General features: G+C 44.2%; 1 protein-coding gene across 4 annotated transcripts in view; it reads right to left on the reverse strand.

Moving 5' to 3' along the window:
- Window positions 1–4,953: 4,953 nt before the first annotated feature.
- ZNF608 (zinc finger protein 608) overlaps window positions 4,954–20,103 on the reverse strand; it is a 106,495-nt gene continuing 91,345 nt past the window's right edge. For 3 of the 4 annotated variants that reach the window (XM_019940915.3, XM_073802460.1, XM_033853118.2), the window contains 7 exons: window positions 15,273–15,360; window positions 12,301–14,755; window positions 10,208–10,625; window positions 9,447–9,619; window positions 7,930–8,083; window positions 5,993–6,074; window positions 4,954–5,428 (listed from right to left, as the gene is read on the reverse strand). In XM_019940915.3, the coding sequence (XP_019796474.2) occupies window positions 5,422–5,428; window positions 5,993–6,074; window positions 7,930–8,083; window positions 9,447–9,619; window positions 10,208–10,625; window positions 12,301–14,755; window positions 15,273–15,360 (3,377 nt within the window). In that variant the 3' untranslated portion in view covers window positions 4,954–5,421. Of the gene's footprint in view, window positions 6,075–7,929; window positions 8,084–9,446; window positions 9,620–10,207; window positions 10,626–12,300; window positions 14,756–15,272; window positions 15,361–20,103 lie in introns of all 4 variants that reach the window. The other variant, XM_033853119.2, reaches the window with a different exon arrangement.

Raw genomic sequence — 20,103 nt, forward strand, 5'->3', positions numbered from 1 at the left:
CACTGATGCCTTTTATATCTTCTAAAGCAACAAAAAACAAGAAAATGCACCAGTCTATCTGTGGGCCAGGGGCTAGGCAGGAGATCTGAATTTCATGACCAGCTGACTGTCACAACTTGGGCTGGGGGTGGGGGTGGAGGGTGTGCTTAGAAACTGCTAGGGACAACTGGTGGGTAGAGGTAGTTCAACATCCTATACGATAAACAGGACAGCCCCCTACTCCCATCGCCCAGCACAGACTTTTCCCGTCCAAAATGTCCACGGTGCCAAGGCTGGGAACCCCTGCTTTAGAGAGTGATTTTGTTAAAAAATAAAAAAGAAACCACAACGGAGGAACTGCTAATAGTGGGTTTCACTCTGTTTTCTCTCCTAAAGTTAACTGAAAGCAAACAACATTTATGACTCAAGCTTTTGCAGGAAGCAGGGGATGGACGACTGTGGTTAGTGACAAAAAAACAGTAATAAATGGCTTTGCCTGTCTTGTCTCTTTTTCAGAGTCAGGGAGGGAATGAAATGACCAGTAATTATCATTTAAACCGCTGTTTTATCCTCTATCAATCAGAGCTATTCATTCTGGTTACTCTCAGACCCTTGGGCTGAAACCACACTAAATCAGGGTCAAGGCCAGGGTGAATATATAAGGCCAGTCTTTTCATTCTGTAAGTGCTAATGACCTGGGCTGAACATCAATGGCAAGTTTCCATGAAAAAGCCATCTGAGATCCTAATCTAGGAACAAACGGTTCTATACACGGAGCCTATTACCTTGTTTTTAATATTCTGTATTCGCTGGGACCACAGCTGTAAACAACTCTTCAGTCTCATTTCTCCATGAAGTTAATTTGCACTGTGTCAGCACTGCAGGCTTTTTGCATATGTTCAGGACAAGCTGATATGAGCACGCCTGGAATGAATAATGTTTAGTAAAATCAATAAACCCTATTATTAGTCACTAAGGGGACTGATTTTATGTCTATAAAAGTAAAACAATTAGAACCGTATTAATGGCAGATTCATCATAGTAATATAATGGAGCCAAGTAGGCTTGTCTTCTGGGAATCTTTAATTTACCATTCAGTACTGACTATGTACTCAGCCAGAGAAATGGCACACATAATATAAACAAGCTCTGGCCTTTGGCAATTCATGTTGTCATCAGCAGAGACAACACTGTAACAGTAAGGGGAAGAAACAAAACTTCATTCAGTGATTAATGGAAACCAGTCATGAATAATGTTCCAGTAAGAACCTGGAGGGAGAGCCTATTCTAATTGCATTCTGCTTTCGGTCATATATCTCTTTGTATCTATCAGCACTCCTGTTTACTACAGTAGCAGAGTTAAGCACGGTCTGATGCCCATATTTATACTCTACCTATTTAGGCACCTAACTAGAAGTAATTAAAAGCCTGGTGCGTAATAAGCATATATCTAATCATTGTGCAGCTCAGGCGAGATTGGCTTCCCTATGATTTTTTAAAATACTTATTACTAAAGGCAGGAAAATCATCAGGAATCCACAGTATCCCCCAGCCACCACCAGGAACGTGATAACATGGCTGGTGAAGATGTAAATTGACCTTAGTTCTGGTCCTGTGTTTCGACGCTGAATTGTTTAGTCAGTTCTAGAACTGGAGCAGCACATAGGCAACCAAATGTCATACTTTAAACAGTATTCTGAACAGAGGAAACATACTTGTTTAACTGGTATAAGACAAATTACATCAGGTCTTCAAAGACACATCAAGACATGGTCTAAGAACTGAAAAAATGTGATAACTTTAAAAAGTGATGAAAAATAGGTGAAATACGCTGACGTGTAGCTAACACCATAAACAATGTTAGACAAAAGTCATAAGAAAAGCCGCTTTCAGGTGGCTTCCAAAAGTAGAGGAAGTATTTTTGATTGCAATTATCTATTCACTTGTGAAGCAAAGGCCCCCAAGTAGGAAAACTAACCAAATTATACCAAGACAAATTCTGTCAACTTAAAGAACCGTCTTAGGAAAAACCAAGGGGGTAGAACTCTTATTAGTAGTTATAGTAAAATCATTAAAACTTACAGCTGGGATAAAGCATCAACCAGTCCAAACACATGACACACACCCCAACTCTAGGGCTTTGGCTCTGCTTTTGCATCTCACTGCAATGTTCCCCCCACCGGATATGTGCATGACTGCTTCCTCATCTCCGTGAGTGAGGCCTTTCCTGATCACTCTAGCTGTATTGGGTTGGCCAAAAAGTTCCTTCGGCTTTTAAGTAAAAATAAATAAATTGTCACCAAGAACTTTATTGAACAACATATTCACCGTTTTGTTCCACTATCTTCTGCCATTTTTCAGGCAACTTCATAATTCCATCTTCCCAAAATTTTTTACCTTTTTGAGCAAAGAACTCTTCCAGGTGCCTTTTACAGTCTTCCAGGGAATTGAAATTTTTCCCATTAAGAGAATTTTGTAAAGATCGAAATAAATGGAAATCCAAAGGTGCAGGGCTTCCCTGGTGGCGCAGTGGTTGAGAGTCCGCCTGCCGATGCAGGGGACACGGGTTCGTGCCCCGGTCCGGGGAGATCCCACATGCCGCGGAGCGGCTGGGCCCGTGAGCCGTGGCCGCTGAGCCTGCGCGTCCGGAGCCTGTGCTCCGCAACGGGAGAGGCCGCAACAGTGAGAGGCCCGCGTACCGCAAAAACAAAAACAAAAACAAAGGTGCAATGTCTGGTGAATATGGGGGATGAATCAGAACCTCCCAGCCAAGCTGTAACAGTGTTTGCCTGGTCATCGAAGAAACATGTGGCCTTCAGTTATCCTGGCAGAAGATTATGCATTTTCTGTTGACTAATTCTGGATGCGTTTCATCAAGTGCTGCTTTCTGTTGGTCTAAGTGGGAGCAGTGCTTGTTGGAATTAATGGTTTGGTTTTCTGGAAGGAGCTCATAATAGAGAACTCCCTTCCAATCCCACCAAATACACAACATCACCGTCTTTGGATGAAGACCGGCCTCTGGTGTGGTTGGTGGTGGTTCATTTCGCTTGCCCCACGATCTCTTCCGTTCCACGTTACTGTACAGTATCCACTTTTCATCGTCCGTCACAATTTGTTTTAAGAACGGAACATTTTCGTTACGTTTGAGAATCGCGTGCGGAAATAGTCAAGAAGGTTTTTTTCTCGCTTAACTTAATGTGGAACCCAAACATCAAAGCGATTAACATAACCAGGCTGGTGCAAATGATTTTCAGCGTTTGATTTGGACGTTTTGAGTATGTTGGTTATATCCTGGGTGGTATAATGTTGATTGTTCTCAATTAATGTCTCGATTTGATCGCCATCAACTTCAACTGGTCTACCTGACCGTGGAGCATTGCCCAAAGAGAAGTCTCCAGCATGAAACTTTGCAAACTACTTTTAACACGTTCGATCAGTCACAGCACCTTCTCCACGAATCGTTTTTTGTGATTCAGTTGTGTTTTTTACCTTTCTTGAAATAATAAAGCATAATATGCCGAAAATGTTGTTTTTCTTCCATCTTCAATATTAGAATGGCTACACAAAAATTCACCAGGTTTGATAAGGTTTTTTTTTAATGCACGCTAATATGACAGCTGTCACAATACAATCTAACAAAACTGTTTCGAATGAAGTTAAAGACAACTAAGCGCTACTTACTAGAGCCATCTTACAGGAAAAAACCGAATGAACCTTTTGGCCAACCCAATAGTTACAAACACCCACACATCCCTCATGCCCACTCCCAGACTTTATTTTTCTCCGGGGCATTTATCAACCATCTAACATACTCCACATAGTACTTACATATTTTATTATGCTTACCCCACCTACTAGAAAATGCAAACTCTATGAGGACAGGAATTTTTGTCTGCTTTGTTCATGGCTATATCCCAGCACATGTACAGTGCCTGGGATAAAGCAGGTGCTCAGAAAGTACTTGCTGGGAAGGAGGGAGAAAGGGAGGGAAAAAGGGAAGCAAGGAAAAGGAAAAACAGTGAGAAAGCAGTTAATTCCGTATGTTCGGCATAACATATGCTAGTAAAACAATTTAATGACAAGTCAAGTTTTCACACATTTTACCTACTGTCCACACGTCACAAGCCTGACATCTTTGGAATATCATTCCATACCACAGAAACCTGTATGTATCAATTTGTAGTGATATTATACTCTGTATTTGAGTAAATACCCAATAAAGATACATATATCCACTGGATTCTATCCACTTATTTGGTTGTTAAACCTGGGTGTCATATAAGAAAAGTCAGTATTTCTGTACTGTATCTTATGCAATGGACATTCATAATATTAAGGAACCTTTCTTTGGGAATTAGAAATACTATCAGCCAGCTAGAAATAACATGAGACAGACAAGAAGCCATTATATATATTAAAAAAAAAAAACCTTTTTAATTCTGATTGCCAAATTATTTAAGGCAGGTATAAAAAAGGAAAGCATTCAATATACATTTTACATAAAATAAACTAGATTACAGCATAAAACAAGTAACCAGGCAATGGCGTTAAAGTCTCTCTCTTCTAAAACTGGATAATTGTAAACATTAAAAAAAAAAAAAAAAAGGACTGCAGGACTATTCAAGTAATAGAACAATCACAGATGTCTCTGGTATGCAGGCAATTGGGTTATTTGCCATTCAAGATTATCAAAAATGACACCTCATTATTCACAGATGCTCATTATTTCCCCGTTTTAATCTTTACATTATATACAACACAGTTTTTGTGGTACTGGCAACCCCATGCCTTCCAAAAGTATTTTTTCCACAATACACAAGTACAAATAGTGACTACAGGAACATTTTACACTGATGCATCGTAACAGGGGCCACCAAACAGACATCTAAATTGTACCCAAGTGTCGTCATCACAGTTAGCCTTTCTGAGGGGCTTACGGGAAATATATGAAGGATACGCAAGGTTCAGGCACACTGATACATAACATTATTTATTTACAATTGAAAAGCAAAAGGAAAAGAAAGTAAGCAGCCTTCCGTGGCTAACACTTCTCAATTTGACAAGCACATCTTTTATCTCCTTTACTGAGCAGTTTGCGACCCGGCAGCAGACCCTGTGTGTGCGAGCCTGGTTACTGATACAAAAAGTATAGAATATATATGTGTATGTGTGTGTGCGTGTGTGTGTGTGTGTGTGCGTGCGTGTGCGTGTGCGTGTATATACATATATGTATACGTATATATATATATATATATATATAAAACAGAAGTTTAATTACAGCAACATTTGTTACTCTCTGATAAAATCTGTAATTTACAAAAATGAAATGACTGGTTTTTGCCTGCCATTAAGGCATTTCAAATTAACACCATGGAACTGATGTCTGTATAAAGCGCTTCCCCATGTGATCCAGTCACATGACAACGTACATTTCCAATCTTGTTATTCTCTGCAAGAGAAAAGAAAACCTTAGCAGAGGGGTTCCATCCACATTTGACACTGAAAATATGAAAACTGTAAGACCAACAGACATTTTAATTCTATTCAGTCAATGGAACTCAATTCCATAGAAAGTGAATGAACACAAGGGTAATGACAGACAACGTGAAAAATAAATTATTTTCCTTTTTAACACAACTTGAGGGGTAATTGAAAATATCAAAGAACAAACATTACCTTTAGCACTATGGAAATACATTCCTCCATTTGCAACTTCATTTTTAAACATAATAAAACAAAGGGAGTCATGGTGAATTATTTTAACAAAGCAGTGAAGACAACCTAAGAAAGTTTCAACCGTTTAAGACACAGGTCAGTTAATCACTAACGTACATTACAGCTATAAGAATGGAATAGAAGTTGCATGTGAAGCATAGTGGTAAAATAAGCACATTCACTCCAATATCAAACCCTTAGGAGCTAAGTGTTTGGTCTAAAAAGCCTACACTTGCTTCCTCCCACCATTAAGATGTCTCTACCTAGAAAACTGATTCAAAACATAGAGGCTCTTTACCTTCTTTGTGCAGGAAACATTCCTGATGCAGATGCCTGGGCAGCCACCTGCTGAGAGGCAACGAGGGCAGCAGAGGTCAAGCCTAATGGGGAAAAAATGCAGGGTTTCTGTGACTTTCAGAAATGTAAAAGTAGATGCAGGCCCAATGGTGAAAGGCTGCAGACCCTGTGAGTAGCCATCTGTCCTTTCAACACACACACATGAAACGTTTCATGCATCGAGGACAGACTACAAACTGCTCGGTCTAACCAGTACCCATCCCTTCAGTGAATACTCGGCGGTTTTCTTAATAGCTGTTCAAAGTGAATACAGCATTCCATCTCTCTGGCTCTGCGTGGTGCTAAATGGTTTGCACGCATTCCTGAATAGGAAGCTCAGGAGGAATGACAGGTACCAGGTAACAACAGGAATCAAAAGTCACAGTGAATTATAGAAGCGACATTCTATTTGCTTAGAATACAATACTTTCATAATAACTTTTACCACTTTAACGTTTTTCCCAGTGATTGAACACCAATGTATCCCATAAGGTACATGGAATCACTGAATTGAACTTAGAAATAGTCTTAACTTTTACCCTGCAAGAGAAAGGGAGCAGTAAGAGAATGTAATAGCTCCAAATGGCAAGAAGTTGCCTAACAGAAAATTCTTTAGAAAACCATCCCGGAAAAAAATAGAGGAAACAGATGTAAACTTCGTGAAGATGACTCTCTCCTTCTATGTCCTCTATGGTCTCTTTTAACACCACTATTTGACACCAAGTAACATGAGCTGAATGAATTTAAATGACCCCTTCACGTGGGGATAGCGCTTCCTACTTTTGGAAGTACCTTCAAACATATTATTGTTTGTTATTATTGTTTTCAGACAGCAGAGTAAGAGGCAACTTGGCAAGCACTGCAGACCAAATTGTGTCCTTCCAAAATTCCTATGTGGAAGCCTTAACCCCCCAACGTGACTGTTTGGAGATAGGACCTATAAGGAGGTAATTAAGGTTAAATGAGGTCCTATAGGTAGGGCCCCGAACCAACAGGATTAGTGTCCCTATAAGAAGAGATACGAGAGAGTAACTCTCTTCCCCGCCGCGGCCCCCCAGCTCTCCCCATTCACAAAGAGGTCACAGGAGCACACAGCAAGACGGCGTCCGTCCACAAGCTGGGAGGAGAGCTCTCACCAGAAACCAACCATGCTGGCATCCTGATCTCAGACTATAAGCCTCCAGAACTATGAACAGAAATACATTTCTGTTGTTTAAAGCCATAAAAACTGTGGTATTTTGTTATGACAGCCAAAGCTAAGACAGCAAGATCCTAGCAAGTGATCTGCTGGTAAAGATGGTGCCACTCCCCCGCCCCTGCCATGAGGTGACAGAGCTAGGACAAATGCTCAACTAAAACATCACAAACTGAAGGTTCCTCACGTCAGTTGCTGTGACTCTTTAAAAATGTTTCTCCTCTTTACTGAAAGGGTCCCAGGAGTGAAGGGCTGGAAGAGTCCCTGGATTAGGTTATAAAAAATGTTGAGCTTGATTACGTGACTCCCATTACTTCCACGGGAAAAAGAGCAATCTCAAGGCCTGCAGAGATCAGGGCTAGTCGTTTCACCAAAGCCTCCCACCAACCCTCCCTGTGCCACAATTTCCCCGCAGCAGCTATCTGATCTTCTGATTGTTATATTCAGTGCCCCAGACACTGGCCACCACCGATAACATCAACAAGTGACAATTATTAAGTGGTAGCCATTTCACTTCCTAACAGAATACAGAGATGTGGGAATAGCCTTAGTTGTGTCCCAAGGAAATACCAGGAAAGAAGTCTTAAAAACCCTCCCCAGAGTTAATTCACTCAACCTTTTCATTTGAAGTCAAGGAAGGCAGTTTTGGCAACTGTTTTCCAAAGCAGGATGAACAGAGGCACAAGTAAGACAGAGCTGCTGACCTTGGAAAGGGTCGTATTGCCCAGGGATGAGTGGGTACCCCATGCCCACATGGGTGTGGTGGTGTGTATGCAGGTGCCGCTGGCCGAAGGGGGAGTGGCGGTCCCTCTCCCTCTCCGCTTCCCGCTCTCGCTCAGCTGAAGACTTTTCCACAGGCTGCAACAGAAAAGAGAGAGATTCCCCCCTTAATCCTCTGAACAACAATCCGGAGGAGCGTAGGAAACCACCTTGCTCCCTTTGGCAACAGGTGCTAACGATTAAAAAGTAAATACACAGACACTTAAAATTCTTTATTAATGGAAGATCATTTCAAAAGACATGCATTAGTTTCAACTGGAATTGAGCCAACACTACAGTACTGCTCCCCGCCAAAGCAGCATCAATGTTTTCCTCAAATGACTGAAATAAGAGGACCCCTCTCATCTCACTCATAATTGCAGGTTTAGAATCGACCCAATTTCTTCCTAGAAACAACTTGCACATGGGGATCAGGAGAAGAAGGAGTTGTAGAGATTTCTTTCAGGTCAAGTTTTCTGATTACTCTTCTATATTAATTACAATTTGTGAGGGGAATATATCTCACAATTTTAAGCCTATCTTTATACTTACCTCCACTGAGAACATACATCCTAATATTATATGTTAATATCAAGCAAAGCAAATCATTGCCCTACGCCTCCGGAAGTATTCCAAAATCTCTCCATCTCTGAACACTCAGAGAAGCTCCAGTTCTCCCAAATCATACTTTGGTTAAGGATCGTGGGTTTCCGAGACATTTTTACCCACTAGAACTTAACCACTCTTTCGCTAAAGTTCTTTTTCTTACTTGAAAACAATCTTCGCGCTAGGAGTACTCTTAGGAAAGGAGTCATGAATCATCTTTCCCGGTTTCTTTACGGAGTCTCAGGTAGGCACACTCAGACGCACATTACAGTGCCCATATTTTAATTTATTCCGAACTTTTCTTTTCTAGGCAAGAACTACCACATCCTTTGTATTTTCTCTCTTCCCAACAGTCTCTAGGACTAGCAATTGCACTTTTCTGGGGGAGGTGGGTGCGTGGGAGTGGAGCCGTCTTTCACAAAGACACACGTCTGAATCACTTCCGCAGAGCTACAGGGATGTGTGGAGGAGTCAAGGTCAAAGCAGAACAGAGACAGCCGCCACTCCTTAGCCAAGTGACTCACTCTGGCACACGAGTGCGACACAAATATTTCGCGCCCAAGGTTGGTTCCTATGAATTTAAATGTCTGGCTAACAAGCATCCTCCTGGGTAAGCAAGGTATAGATTTTCCAACAGAAAAGACTGCTGCTACCTTACACGCTTTCACAATTTTTCCCCCATGTATGAAAGCATCTTATTTTTGAACATGCCATTCTTTCCATATTAGACTAAAACAGCACCCTGAAATCACAGCTGGGTTCCAAAACCATTTATATTTCAAGACTGTTCTCTAGCTTGTCTGCTTTTCTCCCCCTGAAACATAGTACTTGTTAGTGATGACAAAAGGAGGCATACAGCGGGAGACTTGCTGCGGTACTGGCTGGCGTGCTGGTGGAGCAAATCCAGTGCTTTCGATTCAGTGGTTGTTTTCGTGGTGATGCTAGGGCTGGTATTGACCTTCTCTGCCTCTTCTCTCCCTGACATCTTCCCGTAAACAGGGTAATGAAATCCTGGCGAGAGATAGGCCCCTGCAGATACACAACAAATGCCACATCAAGTTACAGACGACATCTTAAAAAAAACCCAAAAAACAAAAACCATTTGGATGACATGAATTTGGGACAAGAGTCGGAGATCTTCAAGTAGGGAATAGTGCATTAAGAATGGGCTACGTCATCGTTAAACTGTATCTAGGTTCTCCGATTCTCTTCTCCCAGTTAATTCATCCTGATGATCAGAGGTTTCTAAAAAGAAATGAGCTTCCAGCCATTTCATATGTTTATGTGTCCGTTTAACTCCAAGGAATAGTAACTGTTATGATTATGACAGTAAGTGCTCAGAATATTTTCCTAGGCCATAAAGTATCTGTCAGTCTAATGGCTGCAGCAGACCATCAGAGCCTATGGAAACTAGAGCTAAGGACTCTTGACATTTCGTCTAAAAAATGAAAAATCTTCCATGAAATCCATTTCATCTTTGGGACTTCTTTAAGTAGCATTAAATACAAGCCAAACAAAGGTCCCTCTTGAAGCATCTAATTTATCCTGAGTTTTAAAATAGCTAGTATTTGAACACAGCCTCTTCCCTCCAATACAGTGAGAACCCGTGACACGTACCAGGGTAACTGTGCATTAGGACGGGAGAAACAGCCCGGTATGCAGGGTGGCTGGGGTCATACATCTGCGGGTAAGGGTAAGCATGCAAGTACTGTATGTAGGACTGATGCTGACTCATGGGGGAGGAGACGGCCACTCTGGCTCCCCGAGAGTCCTTCCAGTTCACGGGAGTCTTGCGATCATCGTTTTTCAGCTTGCTCTCATCCAAGGATTGAGAATCAGGACGCTTGGCCTCTTTGGGCTCCTCTTTGATGCTCGTTAACGATACGGGAAGGCTGGGCACACCACCCTCTTTGTTGGGGGTTTTCCTGGGACTATCCTCTTTTAGTTTCTTCTCTCTATCGAGTTCTTCTGACTTTTGCGGGTCTAGGTATTTGGGTTGGTATACATAATGATGCCATGTCCTTGAATCTGGATCCTGATTTTGGGGGAAAAAAAGAAGACATGTTTCAAAATTTCAATTTTCAAGAAAAACTCATTCATCACCATGACAGCACGATTACTATGACTTCTAAGTGAACATTTATTTATATGCTCGCACTGTGCAACGAGCTTTACCGCCTCCTCTCACAGAGGAATAATGTCTGAGGTAGGCATCATGAATAATCCCTTTTACAGAAGACAAAAGCTAAGTTTTTCAAGCTCAAGTAATATCAGGGTCACACCGCTGCCCAGTTCGTGGAGCTGAGCTTCAAAACTTAGCTCCGCTGGAATTCAGAGCTGGGCTGTTAAGGTCAATTCTTAACATTAGGTAACATCCTCAGACATATTTAATCTAACCTCATTTTCCTTTTAACATCTCACACAGGTAAAAAGAATTCAGAAAACTCAAGCTGATAACAATGTTTTACTTACTGTTTAAGTAAGTTTTACTACAGTTTAAGTAATTATTATATCAATTTACATCATTTAGAGGGGAAAACTCTTGGTTTCCTAAGACATTTTCTTCACCTACTGCAGCTGAGGCTTAATATAACTGCATCACGTCTCATTATGTGCTAACATCTTAATCAAAACAAAATTAAAAATTAACAGGACACATTATGGCTTTTCTACCAGGAAACAAAGGCATCCATCAACCTCCCAAATTGTATAGTTCTAATGCAGCCCTGTGAAGTCACAGCTTGATTCGAGCCTCCAGAAATGGGGAAACCGAGGGTCCTTAAATGGCCTTTGCGACCTGCCCATGCCATTCATGATATAAACCCACTGGGTATCTGGGGTTAAGGCCCAACTCTGGGACAGAAATGAGCATGAAGAAAGGATTCTGTTGCTCTGATTCACCAGGGACCTCTAAGCCCCCCTCCCTCTCAGTGGGGGCTGGGATGCTAGGAAATACCAGAATTCATACTCGTGGGACTGCAGCTGAGTCAGGACATCTGAATTGTGACAGAAAGTGCTGGCACATGCGTGGTTTCACGGTGACCGATTTTCAGGTGTTGTCACATTTAACCTCAGACTGGCTGACCAGGGGGGCTCTGGGGTGACTGCCTGAGACCCATCCGCCCAGACTCCCCGCTCTCCTCACAAGCAAGAAGCTCTGAGCTCTGCTCTGGGGTCCTTAATGTAGAACGTAAAACGGAACTCTAGGCACCTCAAGACACCCCGAGTTTCATTAAAAAGATGAGTGGGAAATGTGAATTTAAGGTCCCCATCTTCATATGCCCAGAAGATGCCAAAATGAATTTGAAAATGTAAAAGAACAAATTGTTTGAGTGCTCAGACTCAGAATCTCAGAGTTAGAAGAGAACTCAGCCACTGTGGGGTAGAATTCCCTCACTCTGGACTCAGAAAGAAGTGAAGGGACCTCATCAGAGTCAGTTAGTTAACGGCAGGGAACATGAGTCTGCAAAGCACATGGCCAAGGTTCTTTTCACTACACAACATGACAAGGAAACAGTGAGCGATGTACATTTCAGAGGTACACAAGAACTCCCGAGAATTCATTGAAAATATTTTTCAGGAGAAGAGGAATCCAGCCTAAGGAGCCCTTGGGTGGATTTCCTGTGAAGAACTCTTAACCAGATCAAGCCCAGCCACGTACGAGCCTCAGACTGCTCTCTCCCTGTGGGGACCACACTCCACAATCTTACTTGTTTAAATCTCGAGGTTGGGTCTACACCTGTCTGCTTCATAGAGTCCATGACAGATTTCATTTCTACAGCTTCCTTAATAAGCTGGTGGTTTTCCATCTGCTTAGCTTTGAAGCTGTCGGCCTGAAGCTGCTGCTGGTGATTGGAGAGAAGCTGTGATTTACCTGTCTCCTCAGATTTATTAGGCACTGACGGCCCTAGTTTAGAATGGTTTTTGTTAGGCTCCGGAGTAGAGGGAGCTTTTGAGATTGTGGCCGATGGCATGTTTTTCTGTTTACTGTCCTCTTTGCCCAGCTCTTTCAAGGGGAGCTCATTTTTCCTTTCACAGTCTCCTCTCCCAGTTTGGGCCATTTTCTGCTCTGCCAGCCTCTGGTCCTCATAGTACTTCTCATACTGCTGTCTATAGGCAGGGCTGGTGGCCATCAGAGACTTCTGGTCCATATAGAGCCCGTAGGCATATTGGCCATAATACAGTGACTGAGCCAGGGCCGGGTGTCTCTGCGTGATCACCGATTGGTGCTGAGGCTGTAAGGATGCAGAATTATGGTCCACTTTCTTGGCCTCGAGCTGCTCTGCCTTGTCTTTCTTATCTGCATCTTCCTCAGACTCCTTCTTGATCTTCATTCCCTGCGCGCTCCCGCCGTTCCCAGCTACAGGGGCACCGACCTGCCCAGGGTGCATGTAACTCGGAGAATAATAAGGATCGTAGCCATGGTAATAGGGAGAGTGGGACTCTTTCATCTGAGATGATTGTGCTGTCGTTGAAGAATGCCCTTTTACAACACCGTCCTTACTGGAAAGGATATCTGACGGGGAACTGGCCTTGGACCTCACGCCCTCCGACCTGCTGTCAGAACCGCCGTCATCGGCAGCATCAGAGATGTCCGAGTAGGCAGGGCTGCTCGTCTTGGCTGCGGAACTCTCGGCCCCATTCTGGGTCAGCACGTGCAGCGGGGCCACGGGCACCTGCCCGTTCACCAAAGCGCTGCACTCCATCCTCGAGGCACTCCCGATGGAAGGGCTGGGAGCGTTGTCGGTGAAAGTGTAAACCTTATCAGCCTCGGCTTTGATACTGGCCATCCGACTCTCTTGTGACTCGGACAGTCCGTTCGCCAGCCCTTCATTCTTGTTGAGGTGGTCCTTTAAAAAATGCCCAGATACATCTCTGCCAGCCCCCTTGGCGTCCTCTAGTTTGCCCAGCTTCGCATCCGTTTTCGGGCTCCCCGTCTCCTTCCCTTCTTTGTCCTTCAGCTTCCGCTTCTCCTTTTTCTTTTTGTCTTTGAGCGACACGAGCGCTGGGTTCACGGTGACGGGCTCCCCCATAATCGTGGGCTTTGGCTGAATGGGCTTTAACGGAGGACTCTTTGGTGTGGCCTGGACCGCTGTGGTTGTGAGGGAGGGCAGTCCGGGTATGGTCCCCGTGGTGGTGCCCGTAAAGGCTGCGGTGGGAATTGCGATTAGCTGTGGCGGCGTTGGGGCCGGAGCAGGGGCAATGGGCCGGGCACTTTTAAGCTTAGAGAGGTTTTTGTCCATTTTGCAACTGTTGGCTTTTTTGCCCTTTTCTTTCTCTCCCAAATTTTTCTTGTCGATCAAGCCTTCTGCTTCCAGTTTGGGCATTTCGGCAGCCGAACTGCCGTCTGCTGCCGAGCAGCTGTCTACGGTGGCCGTCATGTTGGAGATGACTGGAAGGTTGTTGAGGTCACTGTTGAGGCCCTTCTTTTTGCCGGAATTCTTCCCAGGCTTCGATCCGATAACAGAGCCCGGGCCATTGCTCATCAGCTCTCTCTTCCCCTTGGGGGTTCCGGGGGGGTTCCCCGAGCCAGGGGACACTGGCGCCTTCACCTGCTCGTAAGTCGATACACTTGTGCTTGGCTCGCTGCATTCCAGCGCCACGTTGCTCAAGGCCTCCTCACAGTCCGAGATCTTGCCCTCGCTGTCCGGTTCGAACTCCAGCTTGTTCTCTGGGTCTAAGTGGGCGTGAGCCTGGTGGTACCTGAGGCCGTTGATGTGCTTGTACTTTTTGTTGCAGTTTGGGTGTGGACAATCAATCAACACCGGAGAAGAGCAGCCCTGGTCCAAAAAAGTCGTCTCTGGTTTCCCTTGAGGGGTGGTGGGAGTGCTTCTCGAATTTGTGCGGACACGCTTCCCGGGCTTACTGTCCTCGGAGCTGGAGTTCAGGTCTAGCTCCATCGGAGGCTTGTTTTTCCTTTTGTTGGTGGAGGAGGGGCTGGCTTTGATGTCCTCCGCAGCACAATTCGGGGGTGTCCTTCGCCCGCTGGCATTAAGGCTGCCCCGCCTCCCTTTCCCATTGGCCCCCCCTCTGTTCTTGTTCTGCAGCCCTCTGGACTCTGTGAAGCTGGCCTCTGAGCCCGGGGCAGCTGCGGTAGACCTCGCTCTTTTCCCCCGGCCCCGGCCCCCTCTCATCTCCAGGTCGCTGGTCGGTGACTCGCAGAACCTAGGGAAGCAAGTAACAGATGTCAAAACGAGCATCCCCAAAGGAGCCGAGTGAAATCACAAGGCACGCAATGCAGCAAAGAGCAGGCAACACCCCAGCAGCTTGAGGGCTGGGCCCAGATAAAGAAAAGTCACCCAATTCTTCCACTGACAATTTCAACACCTGCGAAAGAACAGGCTACCAATGGCTTATGTTCTTCCTCAGAAAACCAGCTCGGGTAGCTAAGTTTCCAATCCAGTTCAAATTCCCATATTGAGAAAAAGAAAACAAAGGAGAAAGAGAAGGGGGCAGGAAGTAGTGATCTCCCTACAAAAAAGCAACCCAGCATCTGCATTTTACTGTATTCAATCCTGAATTGCTCATTGCTCTTTTGCCTGGTTTCAATTACAAACTGACTTTTATGTATTATTAATCTCTCTCTGTAGTCTCCTTGCAAAGAGAGGATGGGGGAAGGAGAGGGCAAGAAGAGGAAGGAGGAGAGGAAAACAGAGCCTGAAATCAAAGGCTCCATGCCTACCTGGGAGGGGCCCAGTCGTGCTTGGTGCAGTCCAATAAGGTCCCTACGTAAGTTTTGTTCCTCCACGTGACATTGACCACTAGGACACCTGCAGGAGTGGGGAATGAAGATGGACCAAGGTTAGCACAAATTACCCTATTTCCAGTTCATTTATTATTACTGTTCTTTTTACCAGCAAAGCTCTATTCTCATTTGCTTTCAAAAGCTGTGGTTTGCATTCTTCCTCTTTCTGGTTTCAGTGACCTCAAGCAAAAACCCACAGGAAATCATGTGTGTGTGTTCACGAGCATACGCGCGTGGTACAAAAGGGTAAGGGCTGCGTGTGAGAGTGTAATCAAGATACTGCTGACAGAAGGAAATGGTTTTTGCCATGTCCTGCTGTAAAACAGCAACACTCACCTCTTAATTTTTCTATTATTACACATAATTGCTTTCGTTTGGCAAGCAGCCAACAAAAACTAAGCCCCAGTTACCAGTGCTTAAACCAGAAGGTGACTGAAAGGGATCGGTTTTGCTTCCAATTCAGCAATATAAAATAACGGTGATTTTTATTTAGGAAAAAAATGATGCGCGTGCACAAAAATAGGTCTAGAAGGGGGGAAAGCGGGAGCTTGGAGTTCAGATAGCAGACAATCAGCTATGATTTCTCTTTCCTAATCCTCCCCTCTCTGGCTTTGTGAGACAAGAATCAGCCTTGGTATGGTATCTGTTTCACTGTTTGGTATTGTTTCATATTAAGGACTCCTAAAATAGCCCTCTTAAGAAAATAAATGTGCACAATAGGTTTGCTCTTGGGGTTATCTTTAGAATCAACTTTAGTAAGCATTTGCCACAGAGGATTAGGAAAAAAAAAAAAACAAACAAACAACCTCAAAACCAACACGCTTGTTTCCTGCAAGCCATTCTGCTTTTCCCAACTGCTTTGCAGACAGACAATTTAATTTAGCGCTGCATCTGTGAATTACTAAACTTAAGTGCACTTAGTATACCAAATGTCACAGGGAAACAAAATATAACATCCTCTTTATTTCTCTAGAGGACAAGTGCCGTATTTTTTTAAACTCACTCCTTTAAAGCATACAGTAAAAGGACCTAGATTTTGAGACACACATAAAATATTAGGGTAAAGAAATAAAGTATTTAAGTGTGTCTTAGTTTCTATAAAGCACCACTCCCCCTTCTTTCTTGGAAACACCAAGGGGCAATACTCAAAGTCTATTTCTAGCTGGTTTACTCGCTTGCTCACTGCCGTTTTGAATTCTGCAGAAAATCTGTACTGAACTCCTTTGTGGCAAGGGACACCTCACAAGGTAAGACTCATTTCCTTGGGAATGTCTTTAACAGCAGGTAAAATATTTGCATCGTTGGGACTCATAGTGGGGAAGAAAGGATCTCTTTCAAAAGGCCCAAAAAGAGATTTAAAAATTGTTTCCCATATGGTCTGTGTTACTATTACTTAGGTGACAGCTGAACTTACTCACTATATCAGTGGGGGGCGGGGGGGGGGGGTGAGGGGGAGTTAGCACGAAGCAAAGCAAGCATTTCCTCAAATCATAGTTGACTCCATTCTAATTCCTTCAGGGAAAAAAAAAAAATTAAAGCCATTGAGTATAAAAATTCTTATTGAGATGAGAATCGATGGTAATTAGGCATTTGGTCAAAATGTGCACAAGACGGAACAATTGGAGGAAAGGATTCTTTATGAGCACATCCCTTCAGGAAAAGGGAGCGGGTGGGAGACAAGGCGAAGGGGAAGACGAGCTGGTTTTCTCATCATCTGCTCTCTGGGGCACTGTGTGTGGTGTCAAAGACCTTTGCAGCTGCTTAAAATTCTTTAGCATGTCAGCTATATTTACAGTGCAGGAATCTATCTGTAGTGCCAGAAGGGTACTGCATTTTAGCTTTAGACGCAATAGGCTGAAACACCGCGTTCCAGAGTCCCTGATGTAGCACAAATGTATAATTAAAATTGCTTGAAAGGAAACATGAAAGAAACAACAAACCCTCCATTCTTACAGTAATAAAATTAAAAACAGGAAAAGTCTGCACAGACACTTAACATTTGTCTGCAGTGAAAGGCTTTTGTTATTGCTTTTCCCCAAAGGGTTTCGCGTTTCCAGCAAATGATGGCCGCGGATTGGCCGACGCCTGCTGGGAACGCCGGCGTCTGATTGGCTGAGCCGAGGGCGGCCGCCCGGACCAGCGAGGCAGCAGCCCGGGATAAAGGAGCATCGCCAGGGGAAGAGGCGGCCGCGGTGGCGGGCTCGCCACGAGGCGAGGGCGCGCTCCCTGAGCCGGGGCTCTCTTGGGGACAGAGGGCTGCCCAGCTCCGTAAATCAACGCGGGCTGATCCGTGTGTTGAAAGGCTACTGTCCGCGTGACCGTGCTGGCTTTCCCAGCACGACCCACACTGCGCAGCTCCACGCACACACATCACGCCAGCCGGCTCACAACCGTCTCAGCATCAAATTCCTGGTCTCGGAACAGGACAAAGGGAAACGTGGGGGCCGGAGAGAAGGACGGGACCCCAACACAAAGTTAATCGTTGGTTAGGTGGGGTTATCGGGTGAAGCTGTCACATGGGAGAAACACAAGTTGAAACTTCCACACTGCAAAACTATTCCCATCGCCTGACACTATTTCTTGAAGCCACACTCCTATCTAAGTACAAGTGACAGAATTATAAATCATTATCATTCTGAAAAAAAAAAGTCTATTTTCAACTTCAAAGGGCCTCAATAAGTCAGCCTAATTTTCCTAGAATCCCTCTATATTTTAAAAAATGTTCAAAATAAATGCTCTACTCCCTGGAAGATTTTGAACAGTTTCTTAATTAAATACGTGTGCTTGGTCTATTTTTCTTTATATGCACAGTCCACAATGTCACGTAATATTTATGTCTGCCTAGAATTCACGTGCGAATACACGCACGCACATGTTTACGCAGCCAAATCTGCTCTGTATTGGAATGAAGGCTTAAGGAATGCTTCTCATATAAACTACAAAGTGTACTGTTTCTTTGTCAGGAAGTCTATGTTTAGACAACATCCTATTGTGAGGGGCCAAGTACAAAGGTAATGTTTAGTTCTAAAAGATATAAACGGCTTATTATTTTGGAGTCACAGCATCTTGAACACTTTGTAACCCACGGCCATATAAAGCAGACTATACTTTTTTAAAGGCATAAATGCCCAACATGAACATGAGTCCTTCAGAAGCCCAAATTTGAATTTTATAAACCTGGGCATGGTTACTTTTCTCACTTATCATAGATAAACTAAAAACAAATGTACATTTATTCCAAAAAGAGTTAATATTTCTCCAACTACACACTTATTCCTTCAAACATCTGGGCAATTTGCAAGGTGCTGGGGACACTCTGTACAAGTCCTTTTCATCTTTATCTTCTCAGGTATCCCACCAGATTTATCATCTTCCCTTCCCACCCACAGACTGGGCATCATCTTTCTCAAAATGCTAATAATGCCTGCCCTGTAACACTTTAAATTTGAAAAATATCTTCAGATTATTACCAATAAAGTAAAAATAAAGCTGAAGAGAGCAACAGATGGTTTGGGTGTGCTTCCCACACAGGGTTTTCTTCTTTGTATTAAGGGTATGTCTTAGATACTGGTACACAATCTAAGCTGCCGCCGCCACAAAGCATATTAGCTACTGGACACTTAGTAAGAAGGTGGCCTGTGCTCTATAACCTGAGCCCTTTCCTTACCTCTATAAAAGCCAAAAGAGCCCTGAGATCCCACAAGGATTCCACATTCACAGTGTTCTCTTATCTCCTCTGTCAATACTTTGCAGTTAAGTGTTCCCAGAGAGACGGTCAGGCCCATTAAGCATTTATTGTGCATCTACAGCGTATACGACACTAGGAACCTATCTGGTGCTACAGAATCAACCATGTTTTTTGCCTGTAACTCCATACAAACTCTACACTTTTAAGAGTCTGCAAATTTGTAGCCGAACATAGGGATACCCTGTATTCCAGAAGTGGAAGTATGGTTTGCATATTACCCATACTAGAGAGTAGGCCCCTTAATCGATCTCATTAAACTAGACCCAGGATGTGACTTTCATAGTAACCGCCCTGCCCACAGTCCCTGCTCAGAGGGTAGTCTCAGGAGACTAGGCTCTTAGACCACTTATCGTAACCCTGGCCTCCTCCGACTGTTCCAGTGATGGGCAACTGAAGCAGAGGTAACTAAACAAGGATGTGCTTTGGGAATCTGAGCTAGTGGTATAGAAGGGGAAGTTGATAACAAGAGTAGAAACCTGTAGGTCACAAGCTACTGAAGGGAGAGAGGACCATGATGGAGACAAGGATATAATAGCTATGAGACAGAGGCCAATGGGTAGTGCAAGGCCCTCATATTTGTGTGCCCCTTTTCCCGCCTACTTCATCACTGACGGGGTGGAGGTGGGGGGGGGGGGGAGGGCAGTGTCTCACCAGGACCCAGGACTGTCCTGATATTTTCCAGTCATCTTGTTAAAAAGTTGTCCCTGGGCTTCCCCGGTGGTGCAGTGGTTGAGAGCCCGCCTGCCGATGCAGGGGACACGGGTTCGTGCCCCGGTCCGGGAAGATCCCACATGCTGCGGAGCGGCTGGGCCTGTGACCCATGGTCGCTGAGCCTGCGCATCCGGAGCCTGTGCTCAGCAACGGGAGAGGCCACAACAGTGAGAGGTCCACGTACCGCAAAAAGAAAAAAAAAAGTTGTCCCTGGTTCTGAACTACAATCTGTCTTTGAACACCTAGGTCCTGGCTGTGCCTTCTGATACCCTACAGACAGTCCACTTGACAGCCTTTCACCCACGCAAG

The sequence above is a fragment of the Tursiops truncatus genome, chromosome 3 (assembly GCF_011762595.2).
Source record: "Tursiops truncatus isolate mTurTru1 chromosome 3, mTurTru1.mat.Y, whole genome shotgun sequence".
Lineage (NCBI taxonomy): Eukaryota > Metazoa > Chordata > Mammalia > Artiodactyla > Delphinidae > Tursiops > Tursiops truncatus.